Source organism: Anarhichas minor, unplaced genomic scaffold (assembly GCF_050575085.1).
Source record: "Anarhichas minor isolate MPS153535 unplaced genomic scaffold, ASM5057508v1 ptg000033l, whole genome shotgun sequence".
NCBI classification, from domain to species: Eukaryota; Metazoa; Chordata; class Actinopteri; order Perciformes; family Anarhichadidae; genus Anarhichas; species Anarhichas minor.
Window position 1 is genome coordinate 11,797,094 of NW_027466479.1, and position 18,240 is coordinate 11,815,333.

Below are 18,240 nucleotides of genomic sequence, written 5' to 3' on the forward strand. Positions count from 1 at the left end.
AATTTGTTAATCGGTCATCTCCGCAGTTTCTTGAGGATTTTTTCGTTTTATTAAATGCTGTTTTGGTTTGTGATTTTTAGGTTTTTATAGCCTCATTATTACCTTGCAAACGAAATGTTTTTGTAATTATCTGGTTTATTATATGTTTTTCCTCATGACACCGACACTCTTGTAGCGGTCCCATAATGAGTTTGGCACTGTCCATTGGAAGCCGTGTTTTTGTTGTTTTCATTCACTCCAGATTAAGGAAAACCAAATTTCTCAGCCCATTGTCACACAAGGGAGCTGCCCAACATGGAGATGGCCTTACCCCTCACATCTTCCTGTCTGCACCCCTCCCCCTCTTCCAGCAACAAGCCCCTGTCCAGACCCCGGCCTCCTGACCTAATCTAGATGATTAAATCATTTTTCTTTAGCACAAATTTTGTACCCCCGCTACTCTTGTCTAGTAGTCGTCGCACACCCTCCCCTATTGATCGTCATGGTGAGGAGATTACCCTAATAGCTGGGATTACCTCCCCACATGTTGGTTGGCCACATACACGGGGGGGGGGGGGGGAGAGCTGGGGATGGTGCGTGCAAGTGTATGGAAGGAGGGGTGGATGAGTAAGAAATAGAAAATCTGGGTTTGTTTATGTTTTAGTACTAGAACATAAAGGAGCTATAACCTCCATCATGTCTGACTGCCTGTAGGGTGTAATTAGGCTTTTTACAGCCTACATAAATGCTAACACTGATGATCAGTCATGAGACAACACAGGACAGACAAAACACCCTAAAGACCTATTCGACACATTTGTCGTCTCGTGCTCATCCCGGCTTTTAAAGGCCAGGGTCAACGCCTTGCTTGACTTGAGATGAAACAATAAGTTAATTAAACGATTGACGGAAACGGAAATTTTGATAATTAATTAATCGTTTCAGTCAGTTATTGAATAAAAATTATCATTATCCTCTTATCTCTGTTGTAAATGAAATGCCTTCTGGTTTTATAGCCTACTGCTGGTCGGACAAAGTAAGCAATTTAGAGATGTCACCATTAGATATGCAGCAGTTATTTCACGATTTAATTAAGTCATTAAAACGTTGTTTTTTTAAACAATTTATCAACAATGAAAATAACTGTCAGTTGCAGGCCTGCCATTTACTAATCACCTTGTTGTTTTCTTAAATCTACAATCCCTAATAACAATAACTACAACAATCTCGCGCTACTGGTCAGCGTCTATCCCATCCACATGTTTCACAATGGCTCAGTTGGACATCTCTCGGTGGCTGCTGGCTGTGAGGTGTTTTTAGTTCACCGTTTATAACAAAGTACCAGAGGGGGAAGAAGCTAGAAATCAAGATGTTCTACCCACAGAGGCAGGCGGGCAGAGAGAGGGAGAGACTGGAGGCCATTGAGATGGTGCAGAGAAAAGGAATTCCGTTAATCCGCCTCTGATCTGGTACAATGGCAGCCTTGTTGTCTGTCCCATTTGCACTCACTTACCACAAGTTTGCGTGCGTTGACAAAATGCTCGCTGATAGCCGGTCCCGCAGCGGTGCCAAACCGCAGTAAAGAATATAACAATAGCCCGATAATGGTGAGGATGATGTGGGAGACTTTTCGCTAGCAGCAGCCCGCTCCAGAGGACACTTGGCCGAGTCTTTCACTATAACTGACATCCATAACACGGACGGGTTGTTGTAGCCTAGTTAACTTTGCCCACACAAACTCCCCAAAACAGAGCACCCACACTTGTACAGACGGACCGAGCCACCACAGCATCCCACTCCTGTTTGCACACACTACCTTTTGTTAGTTGCCCGTGGTTTATCTTCTTACCTTGGGGGGGGGGGGGGGGGTTAACGTTGAGCGGCAGGTCGCTCCTGCAGGAATCCCATCACCGATAAAAAAAAAAAAAAACGACGGCGAGCTTCGTTTAACGGATTAACACTTCAACAAATCAGGATGGCCATCCGTCAGCTGTGGGTTCATCTCTCTTTTCTTCTTCTCGGTATAGCGTTTAAACTTCACTGTCTTTCAATCACAGCGGTGCACCTGGACCGCAGTACGGTGCTCCTCCTGCGCAGCGGCAGCAGTGGTTGTCGGGGACATGAGTGACGCGAGAGATAACGTTATTAACGTTAATAACGAGCCACGGCGCGAGTGATCTCTGCGTGCGCGCGGCTCAGCCTCATTCACTGCAACTGTTGAGTTGAGAGGTGACCAGTGGGCGCGCGCGCGGAACACTTATCTTAGATTAAGGTTAGTTTACTCGAGAACATGTCGTAGCCTAAATATAAAGGTGAATGTGTGGTTACTACCACAAATAAAGGAAACTAAGTTATTAAAGTTACTAAAAATAATTGGTTCAAGGTTTTAGACCACATTACACCAATTGCTTCAATGACTTATCATGGCGGTTATAAAAATGGTAAAATAAGCAGTGGTGGAATGTAATTAAGTAGGTCTACATTTACTTAAACTTAAAACTTCTACTTTACATTTTGGAAGCCAATATTGTACTTTTTACTTTATTTGACAACCGTAGTTATTACCTTGCAGATTCAGATAATTGATTCAAAAAATATCAATCAACAAATGCATCATGATTTATTATGGATTTAAGCTGCAGGGCAGTAGGCAATCCGCCTTTACCAGCTGCAACATTAGTGATGCTTCCTAATAAACATCACGGATTATTGTGATGTTTAATAGGCAAACATGATTTTTTTTTATTTGTATAATTAGGATTATCCGTTTTCATTTTACAAGACCCAACAACAAGATTTATGACAATAATAAAGGGGCAGCAGTAACAAAACCACCACCAAAAGTGATGATCAACAATATGTACAGCAGTAACAAACAAAGTCTCTATTGCAAATCTGTTGCACATCAGGCTGCTCATAGATTCTGCTTTTGATTTTAGACGTAATTTACATGTATAGTTTTAGTCTACAAACAAAGGCTTTGAGTTTGTTCTTTTTTATGTATGATATATTTTGGGCTCAGGCTGCTTGTTGTTAGGTCGGACATTTGTCACCAGAGGGCACACTTCTGAAGAAAGCCTGCAGACCTCGTCCTGACACAGTGAAGTGTTGTAGTCTCGTTTTTACAATGGGTGGCGACAAAGCCACATCGCTACAGTACATTCACTCTTCTCACAGATCTCCCTAATTCCCGTGGCACAACTCAGCTGGCATGCTCAGTTATGCAGCATGAATCCAAGTATGTAACCCATTTATAAAAGTGGAACCACAGGAGATACTGTATATCTGACTAGCTCATTTTTGTTTGGCAAAATCCTACATTTATGACACCACTGACCCAATTGTGGGTTCCAATTAGCATATTTAATATAATATTTGTCTTATTTTACATTTAGATTATGTTTTGTGCTTTTTTGATTGATTGTTGTCAGAGAAATAAGGTTGTCATTTACAGTTCTTGTTTTAGAGGTGAATGGGCCTTTACAGATATAACTTGTATGTGATGAGCCTTTGCGTCACTAATGTGGTGTGACACCGCTTTTGCCCTTTTTACAGCAAGAGTAAAAAAACATTCATAAAGATTTTAAATTTAGTGATTAGCATGGACTGACCTTAACCATAAAGAAGTAACCTCTATCAGTTCTTATATTTTATATAAATCTTCAAAAACTTATTTGGGTGTCTTTTTGCAGCATTTCATTTACAGATTAATTTCATAATTTAAAGCACCTATTAAAAAAAAAAAGACCTGACTCAGTTTCATACTAAATTAAAAAAAATATCTGTATTTTCGTGGGAGTGCATTATTTTCTTTCAGTCATAACTTTATTTAAAGGTTCTGATGTTTCCCCGCTTTCAGAGTTGTGCTATAATAAACTCATGGTGTCCTGGCACCAAGTGTACATAAAGACGTATAGAGTTAAGGGTGTTGATCTTCTTGCCTAACTAGAGCAAGCAAGAAAGCAAATGGGTGTATTTTAAAAGATGTCAGTCTCAACTTATTACCTGTCAACCTCACAATGACAACAGGACTCCAGGAAGTTATTTCCCCTGGCCAAGAAACAGTCCCACACACAGTATAACCCCCCTTATAACCACAAGTTATCATTTTAACACTTCAGTTTCGTAAGAATTACGCAAACTAGAAATGACATGAAGATTTTGTTAATAGCTAACCAGGCTATCCATTTCTCCCTCTTTCCACTCTGTCTGCTTAGGAGCTAGCTGTCTCGTGGCATGTGTGTTCTGTGTCAGTGCTTAAAGTTGCAGGCTAAAATATAAAATTCATATTTGTGTACAAGTAGCCTATGTAGTTGCAGTACGGTGTAGTTATTAACAGGGTGAATGAGAGGGAAAAGCCAAACTGTTAGTCTTAAAAAGCACAATGTAAAAAAAATAATTTTACAATAAATCTGTGTGGCATGAGGCAATAATTAATCGGCCTGTTCGTAGATGCACCAAGGACCTAAATAAAACTGTGCAACAGAGGAAAACATTCAGGTTGGAATGAACGGGTTGTTTCTGTGGCATATTGTTGCCAATGAAAACACGAACACTTGGGGAGCTGGATGGTTTGTTCAGCTAGATTATGAAAATGGCTCAGTTTTGACAGACCAGCATTAATCAGCTTCCCCACTCTTCCGCCTATTCCAAGCTAATTTCATTTAGCTATTTACTGCTGATGCTCTTTCCACTATCAATCAATTATAATTAGTCGTCTCTGCTGCTCAATCTAATCTTGAAGCAACGCCCCAGATATAAATAGAAAAAAAAACGAATTGGCTTCGATGCACATTTTTTATTTTCTTTCATAATTCCTTCATTTTGTTTTACATATATGTAAAGTATATATGTAAGGTATATAATTATATGTAAGGTCCAGGTGCCTTTAACATTACCATCAATATGTTGACCACATTGTTACCTGCAGCCTCTGTGCAAAGACCTAGAAAGCCTAATCAACCTTTTAATGTGAAGTGTTTACTCTGGATAACGCATGTGCTCTATTCAATTAATGCAAAGGCAAAGAATAGTCAGCAATACGTATAAATGTTAAAATTGTAGTAATGCCATTCATTAACCTTTCCTGACAGATCTTGAACTAAATGTGATGTTTTAGTTAAGACTAAACAATACGTTTTTGAGACATTTACAAACTGGGCTGGTTGAATAAGGACAAGAAAAACTGTGATTTTCAGTTGAAAAATAAAGCAGAATTAAAAATGTAACCAAGTTGAACGAGACAAGCACCCAATTGGTCTATTTCTTACTTATTCATTTTGACATGTAGCACTTTTCAAATGCAATGTTACAAAGTGCTTTACAAATAACTAAAATCAGACAACCAAACCCAACAAATATATGTTCTGCTCCATAAAACAGCATGGTATGAGTTACAATTAGGAAGAAGTAAGCTCAAAGTACAATACAATGCAGCACATACTGATTTCAGAGCTTTGTACAGACAAGTCAGACCCATGACATCTAATGTGGCCATTTGGATTTATGCTGTTGCTGTAGTGTGAAATAAAGGTAAAATGCCAATATTGCAGTAATGTTTCGAGTGTAATTTTCCATTGCACGATGCATTCAAGAGTTAGGACACTTAATACAAGTTATAGGATAAATAGTTGCAACTCAGTTGAATAACTACAATAATGAATTACATTTTTTTGGGTTTATCTTTATCTTTTACATTTGATGACAATATGATGAAATGTGGAGTGAAAAAAAGAATCTCACTCATGGAATCAAAAGAAAATATCTTTGTCTGGAGTCAAGACCGACTCAGAAGTTAATTCTCTTTTGAGTATTTTGAGTATTTTTCTCTTTGTTGTGGTTAGTTTTTTTTCTTTTATCTTTCCACTTCAATCTCTGATGTTTTCTAGTGTTTCAGATGTGCCATTGCAGGTGACTTCCAGTCTGAATATGCAGATGGAAAACATGATGGGGTGGAGCATGAATTCAGGGTGGGTCATGAATTCAGGGTGGGTGACATGCACGATGTTGTTGTTGTCTGCCCTCGAGGTAATCCAATGTTGTGCAGCAGAGCTGGTGACTTCAAGAAATCAAACTGTTGCACCCTGACGATTTCCCTCCTTTTATGATATCCAGGTAAGAATCATTTTTTTCCATATAGCTTAGAATATATATAAATGTGACAAACTGCTGAAGTGGATTTTAGTTTCAACAGGCACATATTCTTTATATTTGCTTTAGTGTTTTATATCTGACATTTATTTAACAGTTAGTTATTACAAAAGGGAACTTTTGGGGCAAAGCACATCACAGTCTGCTATCTCGCTGTAACTTTAAAGACTTTAGATTTGGTTGTTTATTACACTGTTTATCAATCACAAGTTAAGTAATAAATGGAAACTTTAATTATTGTAGTCCGAAAGAGTGAAAAGACACCAGTATCTTAATACAAATCCTCTGACCCAGAAATGATCAGATCGTTAATATCCTTAAAGTCGAAATCTGTCATGTAAGGTGTTAGAATAATTCTTCTTAATTCATGTTGTATACTCAAATTTTCGAAAGTTTATCTGCTAAATTAGTAACAACACGAGCCAGCTATCTGGTAGATTATAATCATATATATATAGATATATCTATATATCTATATATACAATCATACTTTAATATGGTAGGCAATGTACTTTTATAGATTACTATAAATTATATCGGTGTGAATTTTAATATGTAGATAGATACTATTGCATGATCAAAACTCTGGAGGGCTCATAACATATTTTTTTACTTCAGGGTGAAATTAATTTAATCACTTCATATTTGTATTTATGTTTCCTTTCAGAAAAGTTTAAATCTTTGATATCCAAATTGGCTTATCTAGCTCTGTGGGTAACACTTAAGTGTAATTTGTTTATCTGACAAGGCTAATGTACTTATTTACTCATAAACTGCAGCGCCTATTATGTAATAATCGTTTCCTCCTTCCTTGCAGGGATAGATGTCTGTCAGCTAATATATGTGCCAGTACCAAACAAAAGAAATTAAGTTCTGGTCTAAGGAGGACAAACATTGAAAATAATAGCTGGACAACCTTAACCCTCAACAGGATCGCCTTCAGGTTTGCAAAATGTCAAACACTGACTTCAAGAGACTTGAGCTCTTCAACAGAATCCTGAATGGTTGCAGTGGTGGCCCATTCTGTAATAACTCCCATCTGATTTTCCACAACACAAGCTTTGACAATGGTCTGGAGATTTTTGATGATGATGGATCCCTCTGGCTAAGAATAGTCATCTCTGTGGTGTACTTTGTTGTGGCTACTGCAGGAATGTTGGGGAACCTGCTTGTAATGTTCCTACTGTATTCGACTCACACTATCACCACAGGCACCATCAACTTCTTTGTGTTCAACTTAGCTTTGGCTCACTTGCTGTTCTCCATGGTCTTGCCGTTTTGGGCCGTAGACATTGCAATGGACTACAGCTGGCCTTTTGGCTTGGCCACATGCAAGGCTGTGTCCTTACTCACTGGGCTCAATGTCTTTGCTAGCTGCTTTTTCCTGACAGCTATGAGTTTGACCCGGTACTGCTATGTGGCTACTGCTCTCAAACCCAGAACCTCCCTGTGTAGTAGATCTTGCACTTCTCCAGTGGCCACAGCTTTTATCTGGACTTCAGCACTCATAGCAGCAGCACCCCGAGCTGTGTTTGCAGACCTGAGACATGTGGGCAGTGGCAACGACACAGCATGCCTGCTTCGTTTCCCAGATGGTACAGCCTGGCTTGGATTAAACCAGCTTTTGCGAGTGGTCCTGGGATTTCTGCTGCCATACGCCATTATCATCCTCTCCTACCTGCTCCTGCTGCGCTTTCTCTGTCGGCATAATTTAAGGGGCAGCAACTCTCTGAGAAATACTGATATTTCAAAGTCTGTGGCAGTGGTGGTGCTTTCATTCTGCGCCTGCTGGTTCCCCTACAATATCCTCACACTTTGGAGTGTCCTGATCCAACTTGACATCATTGATATCAGCTCCTCATTCTATTTGGCACAAACATACTTTTTTCCTCTGGCCAACTGCTTAGCTTTCACCAGCAGCTGCTTCAACCCTGTCATCTACTGTCTGGTGAGGAAAGAATACCGTGTGGCTCTCCATAACGTGCTCTTCAAATTGAACATGGCTATCATGTCCAAGATGCCCTATGCCATTAATTCTGAGGAAGGGTCGGGACAAACTGGGCAGCTGGCCATTCCACTCAATAACATCTACAGCGAGACAATCGAAACTGACACAAGGCGATATGAACCCCTGACAACACTTCCAACAGTGGTGTCCACCCTGTAAAGCCACAACACAATGATCAAATTCTTTACACCTATACTTTGTTCTTAGGTAGCAAGGATACTGTCTTTATTTTAAGAGTTTTGGTAGTGTGCTTTGATTGTTTAAGGATTTGAAGTATGTGTAATTCAGACAGTTTGTGAATAAGTTGGATCTTAAACACATCTAAGCTCTTGTAGGTCTTGTGTTTTACAGTTTTACATTTCTAAATAGGCTGCACAATTTGTGTCTTGTATAGTGGAGGCATAAAAAAAGGAAAATGTATGCAATGATTCATTACAAATGTGTTGCCCAAGATGTCCCTCCTATTCACTTTCTTCTCCAATTCTTCTTATTGTTGTCTTATTGAAAAAAAACTTGTGTAAAAATGTCTACCACTGCAGTTTAGAACAATTCATATTGCTGCACTGTATGTTTGGATTGCGGTTGTCTTGTCCAGGTACAAACACATTTGTGTCATTTATTTGAATAGAAATTAATAAATAGAATTGTTCTACCCTGCACGCTGTGCACCACTGTTTTTGCAAGTCACCCAGACCCACAACAAGTTTGCCCCTCCATGTGCAGTAAAGCTTATACAAATCTATCTATCTACGTCTATCTACGTGTGTGTGTGTGTGTGCATGTGTGTAAATGTATTTTTAGGCTTTTCAAAGGCTTTCTGTGACTACATTGCTATGTTTCACAGCCAACTTGCTGAAATTCTTTTACATAGCTGCAGATTTTTTATTTCGAATTCAAATCTGATTTATTTTTCACTCTAAACTCTCACATATATGATTTAATATTGAAATTGAAAAATGCTGTGAGTAATATTATAGAAATTCCTTGTCTGCTGCTTATTCTGCCTTCTGTGATCCCAGTACACAGAAGATGCTGCTGTTCAAGTTTAAAACTGCAAACCTATAACTGAAAGAAGCTCAAACTGATCCCACATACATTTATTTTAACACAAGGATAGCAAAAGGTACAGAAAAATAGAGAAAGCAAGATATATAAATGGATAATAAAAGGTGTATATGAAACTAAATTAAGATATATAGAATAATAATAAAATATAGAAGAGCATATGGGGAAAAAAATACAAGGTGAAGAGATAGTGATCTGGTTAAAGTGACAGTGGTGTGATTAATACAATAACACACACCACACTACAATGTTGAGTAATGGTACTTGTCTGTATTGATATAGAAATGTAAAATAGAATGTGATACAAAAGTTATCGTATAGTATGTCGAAAGAAATCATAGTTTGTATGTCGAAAAAAGTCAGAAAAAAGTCATAGTATATTAGGTAGAAAAAAGTTCTAAAAAGTCATACTATAGTATGTCAAAGGACATAGTATAGCATGTTGAAAAAAGTCAAAAACGCTCATAGTATAGCATGTCGAAAAAAGTCAAAAACGGTCATAGTATAGCATGTCAAACGGTCAAAAACAGTCATAGTATAGCATGTCGTAAAAATCCAAAAACGGTCATAGTATAGCATGTCGTAAAAAGTCAAAAACGGTCATAGTATAGCATGTCGTAAAAAGTCAAAAACGGTCATAGTATAGCATGTCGTAAAAAGTCAAAAACGGTCATAGTATAGCATGTCGTAAAAAGTCAAAAACGGTCATAGTATAGCATGTCGTAAAAAGTCAAAAACGGTCATAGTATAGCATGTCGTAAAAAGTCAAAAACGGTCATAGTATATAGCATGTCGTAAAAAGTCAAAAACGGTCATAGTATAGCATGTCGTAAAAAGTCAAAAACGGTCATAGTATATAGCATGTCGTAAAAAGTCAAAAACGGTCATAGTATATAGCATGTCGTAAAGTCAAAAACGGTCATAGTATATAGCATGTCGTAAAGTCAAAAACGGTCATAGTATATAGCATGTCTAAAAAAATCATAGTATCGTATGTTGAAAAAAGTCTGAAAAAGTCATAGTATAGCATGTCGAAAAAAGTCTAAAAGTCATAATATAGCATGTCGAAAAAAGTCAGAAAACAGATATAGTATAGAACGGCTAAGAAAGATTCACTGTAGCACATCTCAAAAAGTCATAGTATAGTTTGTCAAAAAAAAGCCACAGTATAGCATGACGAAAAAGTCATAAAAACGTCATAGTGTAGTATGTCGAAAGAAGGCATAGTATAGTATGTCGAAAGAAGGCATAGTATAGTATGTCGAAAAAAGTCAGAAAGTGATAGTATCGTGTGTCAAAGTCTTAAAGTCACAATATAGTATGTCCAAAAAGTAATTAAATAGTCATAGTATACTATGTTGAACAAAGCCATAGTATAGCATGTTGAAAAAAGTCATAGTATAGTATGTCGAATAAATTCCAGACATCATAGTTTATTCATTCAATTCATTTTATTTTGTATAGCCCAAAATCACGAATTTGCCTCTGAGGACTTTACAATCTGTACACATTCGACATCCTCTGTTGGTCAGAAGTGCAATAGATGTCATGTGTACAGAATGAACAACATAACAGAAATACAACACATTCAATCCATATGTGCAGAGTAGTTTTGATTTTTTCATTATTATTCTGCTTACTACTCATTATATGAATTATTTATAACGGCAGCATTGGCTGTAGTGGATTAATAATAATGATAATAAAAGCAGTAATGGTACCAGTAATAGTAATGTGAGTAATAATAATAGTGAAAGTAGCAGTGGGTGTCAGCAGGGTCTACGCAGGAGGATCGGCCGCGGCCCAGATATAACCACGATCCATGGAAACCTGTAAGGTGAGAAAGCATTAAAAAATATATAGTATGTCATAGTATAGCATATCGAAAAAACTAGCATGTCGAAAAAAGTCAAAGTATTGTATGTCGAAAAAAGTCAGAAAAAAGTCATAGTATATTAGGTAGAAAAAAGTTCTAAAAAGTCATACTATAGTATGTCAAAGGACAGTATAGCATGTCGAAAAAAGTCAAAAACGGTCATAGTAGAGCATGTCGTAAAAAGTCAAAAACGGTCATAGTATAGCATGTTGTGAAAAGTCAAAAACGGTCATAGTATAGCATGTCGTGAAAAGTCAAAAACGGTCATAGTATAGCATGTCGTAAAAAGTCAAAAACGTTTATAGTATAGCATGTCAAACGGTCAAAAACAGTCATAGTATAGCATGTGGAAAAATGTCAAAAACAGTCGAGTATTGTATGTCAAAAAAAGTTCGAAAAATGTCAGTATAGTTTGTCGAAAAAAGTCAAAAACGGTCATAGTATAGCATGTCGTAAAAAGTCAAAAACGGTCATGGTATAGCATGTCGTAAAAAGTCAAAAACGGTCATAGTATAGCATGTCGAAAAAAGTAAAAAACGGTCATAGTATAGCATGTCGTAAAAAACGGTCATAGTATAGCATGTCGAAAAAAGTCATAGTATAGCATGTCGAAATAAGTCAAAAACGGTCATAGTATAGCATGTCGAAATAAGTCAAAAACGGTCATAGTATAGCATGTCGTAAAAAGTCTAAAACGGTCATAGTATAGCATGTCGTAAAAAGTCAAAAACGGTCATAGTATAGCATGTCGTAAAAAGTCAAAAACGGTCATAGTATAGCATGTCGTGAAAAGTCAAAAACGGTCATAGTATATATAGCATGTCGTGAAAAGTCAAAAACGGTCATAGTATAGCATATCGTGAAAAGTCAAAAACGGTCATAGTATAGCATGTCGTGAAAAGTCAAAAACTGTCATAGTATAGCATGTCGTAAAAAGTCAAAAACTGTCATAGTATAGCATGTCGTAAAAAGTCAAAAACGGTCATAGTATAGCATGTCGTGAAAAGTCAAAAACGGTCATAGTATAGCATGTCAAACGGTCATAGTATAGCATGTCAAAAAAAGTCATAGTATAGCATGTCGTAAAAAACGGTCATAGTATAGCATGTCGAAAAAAGTCATAGTATAGCATGTCGAAAAAAGTCAAAAACGGTCATAGTATAGCATGTCGAAATAAGTCAAAAACGGTCATAGTATAGCATGTCGAAATAAGTCAAAAACGGTCATAGTATAGCATGTCGTAAAAAGTCAAAAACGGTCATAGTATAGCATGTCGTAAAAAGTCAAAAACGGTCATAGTATAGCATGTCGTGAAAAGTCAAAAACGGTCATAGTATAGCATGTCGTGAAAAGTCAAAAACGGTCATAGTATAGCATGTCGTGAAAAGTCAAAAACGGTCATAGTATAGCATGTCGTGAAAAGTCAAAAACTGTCATAGTATAGCATGTCGTAAAAAGTCAAAAACTGTCATAGTATAGCATGTCGTGAAAAGTCAAAAACGGTCATAGTATAGCATGTCGTGAAAAGTCAAAAACGGTCATAGTATAGCATGTCGTGAAAAGTCAAAAACGGTCATAGTATAGCATGTCGTGAAAAGTCAAAAACTGTCATAGTATAGCATGTCGTAAAAAGTCAAAAACGGTCATAGTATAGCATGTCGTGAAAAGTCAAAAACTGTCATAGTATAGCATGTCGTGAAAAGTCAAAAACGGTCATAGTATAGCATGTCGTGAAAAGTCAAAAACAGTCATAGTATAGCATGTCGTGAAAAGTCAAAAACGGTCATAGTATAGCATGTCGTAAAAAGTCAAAAACTGTCATAGTATAGCATGTCATAAAAAGTCAAAAACGGTCATAGTATAGCATATCGTGAAAAGTCAAAAACGGTCATAGTATAGCATGTCGTGAAAAGTCAAAAACTGTCATAGTATAGCATGTCGTAAAAAGTCAAAAACTGTCATAGTATAGCATGTCGTAAAAAGTCAAAAACGGTCATAGTATAGCATGTCGTGAAAAGTCAAAAACGGTCATAGTATAGCATGTCAAACGGTCATAGTATAGCATGTCAAAAAAAGTCATAGTATAGCATGTCGAAAAAAGTCAAAAACGGTCATAGTATAGCATGTCGAAATAAGTCAAAAACGGTCATAGTATAGCATGTCGAAATAAGTCAAAAACGGTCATAGTATAGCATGTCGTAAAAAGTCAAAAACGGTCATAGTATAGCATGTCGTAAAAAGTCAAAAACGGTCATAGTATAGCATGTCGTGAAAAGTCAAAAACGGTCATAGTATAGCATGTCGTGAAAAGTCAAAAACGGTCATAGTATAGCATGTCGTGAAAAGTCAAAAACGGTCATAGTATAGCATGTCGTGAAAAGTCAAAAACTGTCATAGTATAGCATGTCGTAAAAAGTCAAAAACTGTCATAGTATAGCATGTCGTGAAAAGTCAAAAACGGTCATAGTATAGCATGTCGTGAAAAGTCAAAAACGGTCATAGTATAGCATGTCGTGAAAAGTCAAAAACGGTCATAGTATAGCATGTCGTGAAAAGTCAAAAACTGTCATAGTATAGCATGTCGTAAAAAGTCAAAAACGGTCATAGTATAGCATGTCGTGAAAAGTCAAAAACTGTCATAGTATAGCATGTCGTGAAAAGTCAAAAACGGTCATAGTATAGCATGTCGTGAAAAGTCAAAAACAGTCATAGTATAGCATGTCGTGAAAAGTCAAAAACGGTCATAGTATAGCATGTCGTAAAAAGTCAAAAACTGTCATAGTATAGCATGTCGTAAAAAGTCAAAAACGGTCATAGTATAGCATGTCGTGAAAAGTCAAAAACGGTCATAGTATAGCATGTCAAACGGTCATAGTATAGCATGTCAAAAACGGTCATAGTATAGCATGTCGAAATAAGTCAAAAACGGTCATAGTATAGCATGTCGAAATAAGTCAAAAACGGTCATAGTATAGCATGTCGAAATAAGTCAAAAACGGTCATAGTATAGCATGTCGTAAAAAGTCAAAAACGGTCATAGTATAGCATGTCGTAAAAAGTCAAAAACGGTCATAGTATAGCATGTCGTGAAAAGTCAAAAACGGTCATAGTATAGCATGTCGAAATAAGTCAAAAACGGTCATAGTATAGCATGTCGAAATAAGTCAAAAACGGTCATAGTATAGCATGTCGTAAAAAGTCAAAAACGGTCATAGTATAGCATGTCGTGAAAAGTCAAAAACTGTCATAGTATAGCATGTCGTAAAAAGTCAAAAACGGTCATAGTATAGCATGTCGTGAAAAGTCAAAAACTGTCATAGTATAGCATGTCGTGAAAAGTCAAAAACGGTCATAGTATAGCATGTCGTGAAAAGTCAAAAACAGTCATAGTATAGCATGTCGTGAAAAGTCAAAAACGGTCATAGTATAGCATGTCGTAAAAAGTCAAAAACTGTCATAGTATAGCATGTCGTAAAAAGTCAAAAACGGTCATAGTATAGCATATCGTGAAAAGTCAAAAACGGTCATAGTATAGCATGTCGTGAAAAGTCAAAAACTGTCATAGTATAGCATGTCGTAAAAAGTCAAAAACTGTCATAGTATAGCATGTCGTAAAAAGTCAAAAACGGTCATAGTATAGCATGTCGTGAAAAGTCAAAAACGGTCATAGTATAGCATGTCAAACGGTCATAGTATAGCATGTCAAAAAAAGTCATAGTATAGCATGTCGTAAAAAACGGTCATAGTATAGCATGTCGAAAAAAGTCATAGTATAGTATGTCGAAAAAAGTCAAAAACGGTCATAGTATAGCATGTCGAAATAAGTCAAAAACGGTCATAGTATAGCATGTCGAAATAAGTCAAAAACGGTCATAGTATAGCATGTCGTAAAAAGTCAAAAACGGTCATAGTATAGCATGTCGTAAAAAGTCAAAAACGGTCATAGTATAGCATGTCGTGAAAAGTCAAAAACGGTCATAGTATAGCATGTCGAAATAAGTCAAAAACGGTCATAGTATAGCATGTCGAAATAAGTCAAAAACGGTCATAGTATAGCATGTCGAAATAAGTCAAAAACGGTCATAGTATAGCATGTCGAAATAAGTCAAAAACGGTCATAGTATAGCATGTCGTAAAAAGTCAAAAACGGTCATAGTATAGCATGTCGTAAAAAGTCAAAAACGGTCATAGTATAGCATGTCGAAAAAAGTCATAGTATAGCATGTCGAAATAAGTCAAAAACGGTCATAGTATAGCATGTCGAAATAAGTCAAAAACGGTCATAGTATAGCATGTCGTAAAAAGTCAAAAACGGTCATAGTATAGCATGTCGTAAAAAGTCAAAAACGGTCATAGTATAGCATGTCGTAAAAAGTCAAAAACGGTCATAGTATAGCATGTCGTGAAAAGTCAAAAACGGTCATAGTATATATAGCATGTCGTGAAAAGTCAAAAACGGTCATAGTATAGCATATCGTGAAAAGTCAAAAACGGTCATAGTATAGCATGTCGTGAAAAGTCAAAAACTGTCATAGTATAGCATGTCGTAAAAAGTCAAAAACTGTCATAGTATAGCATGTCGTAAAAAGTCAAAAACGGTCATAGTATAGCATGTCGTGAAAAGTCAAAAACGGTCACAGTATAGCATGTCAAACGGTCATAGTATAGCATGTCGAAAAAAGTCATAGTATAGCATGTCGAAAAAAGTCAAAAACGGTCATAGTATAGCATGTCGAAATAAGTCAAAAACGGTCATAGTATAGCATGTCGAAATAAGTCAAAAACGGTCATAGTATAGCATGTCGTAAAAAGTCTAAAACGGTCATAGTATAGCATGTCGTAAAAAGTCAAAAACGGTCATAGTATAGCATGTCGTGAAAAGTCAAAAACGGTCATAGTATAGCATGTCGTGAAAAGTCAAAAACGGTCATAGTATAGCATGTCGTGAAAAGTCAAAAACGGTCATAGTATAGCATGTCGTAAAAAGTCAAAAACTGTCATAGTATAGCATGTCGTGAAAAGTCAAAAACGGTCATAGTATAGCATGTCGTGAAAAGTCAAAAACGGTCATAGTATAGCATGTCGTGAAAAGTCAAAAACGGTCATAGTATAGCATGTCGAAATAAGTCAAAAACGGTCATAGTATAGCATGTCGTAAAAAGTCAAAAACGGTCATAGTATAGCATGTCGTAAAAAGTCAAAAACGGTCATAGTATAGCATGTCGTGAAAAGTCAAAAACGGTCATAGTATAGCATGTCGAAATAAGTCAAAAACGGTCATAGTATAGCATGTCGAAATAAGTCAAAAACGGTCATAGTATAGCATGTCGAAATAAGTCAAAAACGGTCATAGTATAGCATGTCGTAAAAAGTCAAAAACGGTCATAGTATAGCATGTCGTAAAAAGTCAAAAACGGTCATAGTATAGCATGTCGTGAAAAGTCAAAAACGGTCATAGTATAGCATGTCGTGAAAAGTCAAAAACGGTCATAGTATAGCATGTCGTGAAAAGTCAAAAACGGTCATAGTATAGCATGTCGTAAAAAGTCAAAAACTGTCATAGTATAGCATGTCGTGAAAAGTCAAAAACGGTCATAGTATAGCATGTCGTGAAAAGTCAAAAACGGTCATAGTATAGCATGTCGTGAAAAGTCAAAAACGGTCATAGTATAGCATGTCAAACGGTCATAGTATAGCATGTCAAAAAAAGTCATAGTATAGCATGTCGTAAAAAACGGTCATAGTATAGCATGTCGAAAAAAGTCATAGTATAGTATGTCGAAAAAAGTCAAAAACGGTCATAGTATAGCATGTCGAAATAAGTCAAAAACGGTCATAGTATAGCATGTCGAAATAAGTCAAAAACGGTCATAGTATAGCATGTCGTAAAAAGTCAAAAACGGTCATAGTATAGCATGTCGTAAAAAGTCAAAAACGGTCATAGTATAGCATGTCGTGAAAAGTCAAAAACGGTCATAGTATAGCATGTCGAAATAAGTCAAAAACGGTCATAGTATAGCATGTCGAAATAAGTCAAAAACGGTCATAGTATAGCATGTCGAAATAAGTCAAAAACGGTCATAGTATAGCATGTCGAAATAAGTCAAAAACGGTCATAGTATAGCATGTCGTAAAAAGTCAAAAACGGTCATAGTATAGCATGTCGTAAAAAGTCAAAAACGGTCATAGTATAGCATGTCGAAAAAAGTCATAGTATAGCATGTCGAAATAAGTCAAAAACGGTCATAGTATAGCATGTCGAAATAAGTCAAAAACGGTCATAGTATAGCATGTCGTAAAAAGTCAAAAACGGTCATAGTATAGCATGTCGTAAAAAGTCAAAAACGGTCATAGTATAGCATGTCGTAAAAAGTCAAAAACGGTCATAGTATAGCATGTCGTGAAAAGTCAAAAACGGTCATAGTATATATAGCATGTCGTGAAAAGTCAAAAACGGTCATAGTATAGCATATCGTGAAAAGTCAAAAACGGTCATAGTATAGCATGTCGTGAAAAGTCAAAAACTGTCATAGTATAGCATGTCGTAAAAAGTCAAAAACTGTCATAGTATAGCATGTCGTAAAAAGTCAAAAACGGTCATAGTATAGCATGTCGTGAAAAGTCAAAAACGGTCACAGTATAGCATGTCAAACGGTCATAGTATAGCATGTCGAAAAAAGTCATAGTATAGCATGTCGAAAAAAGTCAAAAACGGTCATAGTATAGCATGTCGAAATAAGTCAAAAACGGTCATAGTATAGCATGTCGAAATAAGTCAAAAACGGTCATAGTATAGCATGTCGTAAAAAGTCAAAAACGGTCATAGTATAGCATGTCGTAAAAAGTCAAAAACGGTCATAGTATAGCATGTCGTGAAAAGTCAAAAACGGTCATAGTATAGCATGTCGTGAAAAGTCAAAAACGGTCATAGTATAGCATGTCGTGAAAAGTCAAAAACGGTCATAGTATAGCATGTCGTAAAAAGTCAAAAACTGTCATAGTATAGCATGTCGTGAAAAGTCAAAAACGGTCATAGTATAGCATGTCGTGAAAAGTCAAAAACGGTCATAGTATAGCATGTCGTGAAAAGTCAAAAACGGTCATAGTATAGCATGTCGAAATAAGTCAAAAACGGTCATAGTATAGCATGTCGTAAAAAGTC

At 36.6% G+C, this 18,240-nt stretch overlaps 1 protein-coding gene across 1 annotated transcript; it reads left to right on the forward strand.

Moving 5' to 3' along the window:
* The first annotated feature begins 6,949 nt into the window (after positions 1-6,949).
* LOC142964905 (relaxin-3 receptor 1-like) lies at positions 6,950-8,296 on the forward strand. The gene has a single exon (XM_076105477.1). The coding sequence runs from the start codon at positions 7,082-7,084 to the stop codon at positions 8,294-8,296; it is 1,215 nt and encodes a 404-aa protein (XP_075961592.1). The 5' UTR covers positions 6,950-7,081.
* Positions 8,297-18,240: the final 9,944 nt, after the last annotated feature.

Coding starts and splice junctions, on each gene's coding strand:
- LOC142964905 (XM_076105477.1), top strand. CDS start 7,082: ATGTCAAACACTGACTTCAAGAGACTTGAGCTCTTCAACAGAATCCTG.